Source organism: Aphelocoma coerulescens, chromosome 10, assembly GCF_041296385.1.
Source record: "Aphelocoma coerulescens isolate FSJ_1873_10779 chromosome 10, UR_Acoe_1.0, whole genome shotgun sequence".
In the NCBI taxonomy this organism is placed as follows: Eukaryota; Metazoa; Chordata; class Aves; order Passeriformes; family Corvidae; genus Aphelocoma; species Aphelocoma coerulescens.
Window position 1 is genome coordinate 1,600,311 of NC_091024.1, and position 9,161 is coordinate 1,609,471.

The following is a 9,161-nucleotide window of genomic DNA, read 5'->3' on the forward strand; positions in this document are numbered from 1 at the left end:
CTCAATATAGAACTGATGCACAAGTTTCATGACATTTATTATGAAATCTCATTTCTTCTGTAGGGGGAGGGGGAGAAAAGGTTGCGACAACACAGCCAATCCCAAAGTAAAGAACAGACTGTGAGTTCAGAGTCCTGAATGCAGAACCACCCAGGGGTTTGTGGTGATCTTGTAGGGCCCATCTCTGAAGCTGGAACCATTCCAGTTCTGATACTGTGCTGTAACTAATGCATCTGTCCACAGTTTGTGGCACCTCTTATTGCAGGTCCCGGAAAGGAATAAAAACCATTGTTACAAGATGTCTCCTGCTTCCTCTACCCTCTTCCCTCCCCCAAAGGATTCTCAGAGTAACATAAGATTAACACAAGAGGTGTTACTCAGAAAGTCCCAGATGAGTAAACCATGATCTTTGTTGTGAAATTAACTCTTTCATTCCATTAAGTATTACGGTGCCATTTAATTATTTTAGAGTATTCAAAACTTAAAAATTCTGTACAGATTTATTAAAATCCTTACCCTGCCTTGTCGCTGGGAGCACTCCACACAACTGACCTGGATGTTTCCATGTTTAGCACCGGGAATAATTTGCACACATTCAAAGTCATTTGCCAGAATAACAATGTCACAACCAGAGCCATATGCCTGAAAAAATTTTTAAAAGAAATAAAATGAAATGTTCATTTTAAAAACGAACTGAATGCTTGTTACACGACTGATGTTTGGGAAGTGACTATTCCAGTTAAACAAGAAGCTACAAAGTAGTGGGTTTGCTCCTCACTAATTCAATGAGCAAAAAGCAGAAGCACAGTAGTGAAGGAGACCATAACTCCACTGGGGTTTAAACTACAGCACACAGAAACAGTAAAAAAACCAACCAAACCCCACACTTAAATCTAGAACTTGAGCTCTGTATTTACTTTTTCTTTTGTTTATTTTAGATTTTAGTTGATTTTTTTTCTCCCCTCCAATTCTTGTTGCCTCTTAGAGGAAGGCAGCCAAGCCAGGAGCAATTATTAATGAATTTCCATGTATGTTTCTTAAATAAGTGTGTGTTCTGCCTCCCTGCCTGCCTTTTTAATTATTCTTAATTTTTAAAAAGATTGTTAAATTATTCTCTTCTATAAGAATGCAATTGCTGGGCTTTTCTGAGTTTTAAGAAGTGCACATTACTGTAAGTCTGTAAACCAAAGATTTCTCTTGGATATACTGTTGTGCAATACACACTATATCCTAAAGAATTTGTTTACGAAATAGCTATAGAACAGTGATAGCTTGCAGCACTTTTTATTGGCAGGATAAATATACACCTGTCTGCCAACCTTTCACCTGTTCTACAAAGTTTAATCACTCCAGATTATCTGTTCCACTGAGCTCCCACATTCAGGTGTGGAAATCTCTCCCTAGGATCAATCTACCACTAAGCCTTTTACAGTAACCAGTTAGAGCTGCAAGTCTCTTTCCTTAAAGTTTTCCTTTGATTACAATACAGTAGGCAGAAATTTTGTAACAGCTGAGCTAAGCAGAGAGTGCAAGTCCTCCACATGGTACAAATTACTTATCATTTTGACTTGTTCACTGGATTTTTCACAAGAATTTCCAAAATACTGAGTCAGTCCTTGCTCTCTCCTTTGAGATCAATCAGTGTAAAGGCTACTTGTACTTGTATTGTAAGTGTATGACAGTTAAGAGTATTTGTATTGATTTACATGACCACTGCCCCTTGGTGGTCACACTAAGATAATGGTGCAAGATCACCACTGGAACTAGAATAGACAGTTTAGGTCTCATGACTTTCTATGTCTACTTCTAATCCTCCTGGGAAGGAGCAACAAGTGAGAAAGGCTGGAAAAAAAAGGGCTTCATCTAGTGAAAAGTACATCACTGCATGAAACAGAAAGGAACAGCAATACAAGCAGCAAAGCAGAAAATCAGTCCCCAGAAATTAACACACCATACAACTGCACACACAGAAATGAAATCTGCAGATTAGACAGATCGTCTGAAAGATTTCCAAGGTCATCTCACAAAAATAGAGTGACACGGTGCTGTCTGAGACATCAAACCCACACTGCTGTTCTGGGAAGCTCTGAGGAACTGATACTGGAGTGATTCACAATGTAAGCAGGATTGCTAAAAGGTTGTTGGAGGGAGATTATCTGTGTAATAGAATATCCCAGCTCCTTGATGACTAGTCTATGTGATTATTAGACCCAGTCTGGAAGGGAATAAGTTATTATTAAAATTGAATAGGATTATTTCCAGAATGCAAGAGAATGAAAGGCGAGATTCTGAAATAAATTCTGGCATTGAACAGAAACTCTTTTTGTTTTGTTACTTTCCTATTTTTATAGTGGGATTTTTTACTAAACAAACTTCGCCAGTCGTGTTGAATGCTGGACAAAACAGTAAAGGCTCCTAAGTAGGAAGGAAGAAGACTGAGACCAGGATGGGAATGCCCAGAAATAGACAGGAAAACAAAAGCACACCCTCTTGTTCCAATAATTTATTCAGAATTCTAATATTCACAAGAAATTGATTCTCCTACTTGAACTTCAAAGGGTGAGCAATTAAAACAGAAAAGAATTGACCCATCTTCTTTTCAACAGTCTTTCTCATAACTACTAATACAAACCTACTAAAAGACATGACTTAAATTATCTAAGTAAAAAGAGGTGCTGTGTTATAGTGGGACCCCGACAGTGCTGATCCACTTAAAACGAGGACTTAAACCTTTCAAATCCCCTATTCACTGTCAGTATTGATAACTTGAGTTGCAAATTTCAGACTACATTATACACTAGTTGCAATTTTATTGGCAAGAGACATGTATGTGTGTCTCAGAAATTATAAAAGAAAAGACTTCTCAACTTCAGTTTCCTTGTGCTTACTGTTCTTAAACATGCCCATTTGTATGTGTGTGTACAGCTCACAATGCATGAAACAGGAAATATTTTATACTTGGCTATGTCTGTTTATTCTGTGAAGCAAAAGAATTTAGTGTCTTTCTCTTTAAACATTTTAGTTTTTCATCTCTCCTGTCCCCTACCTGCACTTAGTCCAGCAACAAAGCATTAAATTTCCAGGCAATTATACTATTTAGCATATTTTTACAAAGTTAAGCTGAAAAGTGGTTCTGAATTAGAAGTGTGGTTTACAGTCGAACTCTTTTTCCTGAAAGAATCATCAAGACACAGAGATCTCTTTCCTTTGTGAAATCTTATTACTGTCACTTGTACCCATCCTACTCTTTGCCTGTGTTTACTGCTGCACCAACAAGTGACTCAGCAGACCTGAGTGTCCTGTGCCAACAGAGGGGATCCCTCGCTGAGGGGCTTAGGCAGAACCCATTCCCAGCAGCAGGACACCAGCCCTCAGCTCGAGGTTCTTAGAGCAAGTGCTGCTATCTCTTGGTTCTGGAGTAATTTTCTGAGTGCAGACATTTATTCTGAGAATGTGCCTTATTTCTTGAAAGTATATTAAAGTATATTTACCTTAGATCTTAAAATTATTTTATGAAGTCAATTCATTAGAACACACCTTTGAAAAAGGTCCATATACTTTTATGTACTGAAAGATATTTTCATATTTCACATTATATGCCTAAATACAAGTTTTTAATTTGATTACTTTCATGCAGCTTTTCTGATGGCTTCATTATATTAACATGTTTATACTTGAAGAGAACACTTGTCTGTTAAATCCTCTTTTCTTCTGTCCTGTCAGTCCTTAAGCTGGTAAAGCAGCAGAAACACCCCACACTGACAAAGAACAGGGAAGTGTCATAATATTTAACATCAGTAGTTCCTTCTTAAGGATTCAGTTGACATCTGCATGAGGTCATTCATGCCACCACAGGTCTCTTCTGCCAGAGAAACAGTGGCCACAATATTGGTGGCAGCAGACTGACAATCTGCATAGCCTGATAAAAGGAATGGAAAGTTGGTAAGCCATACAGACAGGAAAGATGGAAAATAAGGCACTGAGGTACTGTAATGGATGAGAGCAGCACAGAGCTCTTAAATAAGCAAATTATGAGCAGTGGCTGAACAAAACAAGTGCACTAAGAACCACCCACATGGAGTATCTGCCAACCTCCATTTCTAATGTCACTGATAACTTCAAGGAGAAAATTAAATGGAGTTGCAAAACCACCAGAATGCAAGGATGACTTGCAGGATCCATAAGCAACTAATAAGCTGTAGTTTGCCAATGTCTGCTCTATCTGTCAAGATCTGGGACCACTGAAATGAACAATGACAAAGCTTTAATTGAATGCAGGAGCAGCACACAGAAGTAGGACATTGTGTCCTACTGTAAGAGTTTGTGCTATATGCTCAGTTTTCAGGTAATATGAAAGCAGCACATGTATCTGTCTCTTCCAGCTGCTCGTTTTCCGGTTTGCTTCTGGAACTAAGAGACAGGGAAACAATTATTCCTTCACATTCTCATCTTGGTTTTTCTTCAGACAAATATTTTACTTTGTATAAAAAAATGAAAAAATTATTGCCTTTCTATAACCTGCAACTCTTTACAGATTTTGCATAAGTGTAATAAAACACAAGTCCTCAAGCTCCTGGGTGTACTATTAGGGATGCAGAGGTATTTCAAGATGGTAAATGATGTGGAAGAAACAGAATCAGCCCACAGTGGTGTTAAAAAAAATAATTTCATAACCATCTAAAATGACATAAATTAAAATCTCTACTGAAACCTGAATTCAAGTCTGTACTGGGCTTAAAGGACTCCTCCAGTAAAACACCACTCGTTCTTAAGTTTGTGGCTATGAATAGTAAACATAAGATGCAGAAATTCCTCCCCCTTCCGCTTAGCAATGAAGACACCTGAATTCTGAACCCTTTCCAAACTCTCATCAATGGACACAACACTTCCTCCCCCTCCTCCTTCCAAGTACTGCTAGAATTACATACCCTTAATGCAAGCTAGCAAAATAACTGAGAAACAACTCCTAACCTACTACTAGCCCGTGGCCTGTAGAACAGGCTTTCCTAAATTGACATGAGAAAAATTCATGATTAAATACTTTACAATATGCTTCAACATAGAGAGATAAAAGAACTTAGTAAGGATTCAGATATTAAGCATCTCTAATCCAATTTACACAAAAGCGTGCAGAACATATAGATACATGTAAATAGTAATAAATAACAGAGAGGGATTTGCAAATAAGTGTTTTAAGAAGAATGGAGTAGTAAAAAAGTAGGAGAACCCTACAGAACAGAGAAAACCTATTCTCAGTTGCTGTATCTCATGGACATCTGTGTGAAAGAAGATTTTGCTGTTTTCAATGAGGTAAAAAAATTTACATGGGTGTGGGAGACTCATCTGCAACAGCTTCTGAAATTCACCACACGCAGCTCCAGGCCAAGTGTCAGTACTGGCATGGAATATGTCAAGAAGCTTGTCCTTTTCAAAAATAAAAAATAAATTTTTTCTCACTTTTATCAATAAGTTCTTAGATATTCCTAAAATCTGACATTCTGATTTTTCATTATGTTTATAGTTTTGTATTTTGTGCAATTAGTGCAGAAGTAAATATTTCCTGTTTGTCTGACACTTTAAATTTTTATATTTATAGAATCCAGCCTCTAGGTAAATGACATAGCTATTTTTATCTATTTATTTTTTAACCCAGACTAACCTTAGAAACAGCTACATTCTGCTGTAGCTGCTTAACCAGCTCTTCCAGAATAAAAGCTAAATGAAATCAGCTGTGGTTTGAAAAATGCGTTTTCTACCTTTAAAAGCTTATTAGCTGCCAGTTAGACTGTGATGTACAAACACCTCTTCTGTCAAGGCAGGGTGTGTGCTGTGAGGCACTGCTTAAAGCTCAACTCTCAACCTTCTGTAAACCCACTTGTGGAACACAGTTAACAATATCTGCTAAAATGAGAACATGAATTAACAGCAAGCTGAAAGGTGCACAGAATTATTCCCAGAACTTCTGTCATTCAGTACTTCAACCCTTTGCTTAAGCAGAGCTGTTTTCAGAGCCCAGACGAAGGGGGCTGAAGAGACTGTCTGGTGCAAGACAGCATTATGGAGCTATTTTGCTTGTAATCACCTTCCAAACAGTTTTTCCTGTGTATCACCCGCTCTGCCAGTCTGGCCACAACACAGCTACAGCACCCACAAGGCAGTTTGCTACCACACATCTCTGCAGCTCACCCCTTCCTTAGGAAAGGCTGGATTAGATGTCAGGATTGCAGCAGGCAGATGTGGGAGCAGAGGAGGAAAGAACCCTGCACATTTCAGAATAAGCACTGACAAATCCTTTGTAGCCAACCTACAGCAACTCTATTTCTTTGGATCTGTATAGTTTTATGCAGTTCCTAATACTTGTTTTTATTAGGCAAAGAAAAAAACAGTGGAAAAATTCTTTTCCATGTCTTGTTCTCAGAATAACTAGATGACTTCTACCAAAGCTTTAAAAAAGTTGAGGCAGATTGTGTTATCATCCTAGCTCTAGCTACACCGACTTGGAAATTAAAAGCTTACCTTTATCCCCAGCAAGGAGTCATGCAAACAAGCCAAGGACAAACCACAGAAAGGAAGAATGAAGGGCCTGAGAATTGCAATGTCCCTAATCACGTTAGAAGAAAATGTGGTTCTTCCCTCAGAATTCTCAGTCCTTTTCTGGACTTAGGTATCTTAAAAGGAAGTTTCTTTTCCTACTCCTCCTCAAAAAAAAAAGGGAAGTATCTCCAAAACTATTAACTAGTGGGTACATATATATATGTACCCAAGCCATTATTCTGCTGTTAAGTGGAGTATTTTTAACAGGAGTGATTCATTTCTGCACACAAAGAAGCTGTATTTTCAAGTGCCTGTGATGAATCAGTTGTAGCAATTTTGAACTATTCTCACGCGTTTTCAACGCCCAAACATCAACCAAAACGTGAGTGGGCACACGGGCACACAAACAGCAGCTCCTGTGCCACAGCCCTGTGGGTTCACACAGACACCTGTGGGTTCACACAGACACCTGTGGGTTCACACAGACACACCTATGGGTTCACACAGACACCTATGGGTTCACAGCTCGCTGTGCACATCTCCCTTGCTCTCCTGCTCTTTTCCTTGCCCTGCTGGTGCTGTGTGCCAGTGCCTGACAGGCGCTGGAGCTTCAGAGCAGGTCTGCAGAGTCAGACTGCCACCTGAACTGCAAAACCTGCCTCAGGATCTGAGCTGAAGTTAGGACTCCAAACAGCTCAGTGGTTTGGGGGCACAAAGCTACGTCCATACAGGTGATGTCGACCGACAGAATTTGAGGTCAGGCACTAATGAACCACCTGCAGTCGATGGTAGACTATGAGTCTACTAAACCACACAGGTAACTCCCTAAGAATCTAGATATAAGACCCTAAACAGTTCTTAACCATACAGTTTACTATAAGATCAAGGTCTAAAAGAGCAGGAAATAATACTATGAGGACAGAGAATGAAGGAAAAGCAAAGAAGAAAGTTACAGCTATGAAAGTCCGGAAGACATATTAAAACATACTTATCTCTTTAGTTTCTTGCTTCCTGTATTATAAAAAATTGGATGCAGCAGCCAGAGAAGACAGTGAGGCCTGTTACATGTAGTTCCCTAATTAACATCCTACCAAGCAATTCTGTATTGTTTTGGAAGACATCACTTTTGCTCTTGGAAAATTCTTGTATAAACCACAATATATGTTATCATTTATTACTGATGTTACCGAAACCATGAAAAGAATTAGCATAACGTTGTGTTGCATAATACCATTTGATTGACTTTTCAAACTGTCATAGTAAAAAGAAACACATTAGAATCTGTATATGTGTAAATGACTTCTTATATAAATATCAAAAGTAACAGAGGTTCCTTTAATAGCAGTATGGCTGCATAGCAGCAGAATGAGGAAAATAAAGACAAACATGGCACCTTTTATTTCTTAAGACTCTCCAGCATTCATTACCGAAATAAGAAGTCTATAAGAATCCATTGTAAGCTTTAAATGTTTCACGAGTCTGCTGACATTTATCTTACACCGAAAAGGATGCTCTGCATCATTTTGCTTGGAATTGGTTTGTGCCTGGGATATAATCTTTTTAATACAGAATGCAATGAGAAAATTGATTCCCAAAGAATAAGATACTGATCAGACGGCAGCAGGAAAACACTGCAGCAGCTGATCATTCACTAAAATCAAAGCATACCAAGCATACATAACGAAGTGAAATTGACATTAGAAATTGACAGTAAACAAGGATAGCCTGTGAATGAGAAACAGATTGTCTTATAAGCTACGGGGCTCTTGAAATTCACTTAGTGTATCTCTTTACCATCTCTTTCTGTTTCTTTCCCAGTTTGAGAGGAGCGTTTGACAAATTTGTGTTTTATCAACCTCAGTAATGGAAGGCAGACGCTCATCAACAGCGGGCAGGCTTCGTCAGAACCCCAGTGCAGTGACTGTGTGCGCTTTGCAGATGAGACATACACGCACACACACACACACACACAAATATACTAAAAAAAAAAAATTAAGGAAAGACAGACAGGAGCGCCCAGCGAAATCCGAGGACACACACAGAGCCGGGGGTTTCCCCGGCCCATTCAGAGGACGGGGCGCCGGCCAGGGCTGGCAGGCGATCCCCGGATGCCCCCAGATCCCCCGGGGCCGCCCGCAGCGCCCCCCGCCCGCCCGGCCGCCCCCTCCCTCCGCTGTCCCCGGGCCTACGGCCGCCGTGCCCGGGCCGCGGCGCCCGTTACCGTGAAGGGGGTGTCCTGCACGCTGCCCACGGAGTACCCGTTGTCGCCGGGGTTCACGGCGCCGGTCAGGACCTGGTGCAGATGCATCGCGGCCGCGGCCCCGGCCCCGGCCCCGGCCCCGGCCCCGGCCCCGGCCCCGGCCCCGGCCCCGGCCCCGCCGCGCGACCGGGACCCGGATGGCTCCGCGGGCGCGCGCGCGAGGGGCGAGGGGGGGGGGGGGCGCGAGGCGGCGCACGCGCCGGGCGGCGCCCGGATCAGGTGGGGCGCGCGCGGGCACCGCCCTCTGCGCGAGCGGCGGGGCGGGCCCGGCCGTGCGCGCGACCGCGCGCGGGGCGCGGAGTGGGGGGGGGGGGGGCGCAGAGGGCGCGCGCGGGGCCGGGGGGGGGCAGGAGCGGGGGCGGGAGCG

At 41.7% G+C, this 9,161-nt stretch overlaps 1 protein-coding gene across 1 annotated transcript in view; it reads right to left on the reverse strand.

The window, feature by feature from the left end:
- DMXL2 (Dmx like 2) overlaps positions 1-8,876 on the reverse strand; it is a 47,624-nt gene extending 38,748 nt beyond the window's left edge. The window contains exons 1-2 of the mRNA XM_069025565.1: positions 8,756-8,876; positions 517-642 (exon numbers count right to left, since the gene is read on the reverse strand). Of these exons, the coding sequence (XP_068881666.1) occupies positions 517-642; positions 8,756-8,842 (213 nt within the window). The 5' untranslated portion in view covers positions 8,843-8,876. The remainder of the gene's footprint in view (positions 1-516; positions 643-8,755) is intronic.
- Between the last annotated feature and the right edge of the window lie 285 nt (positions 8,877-9,161).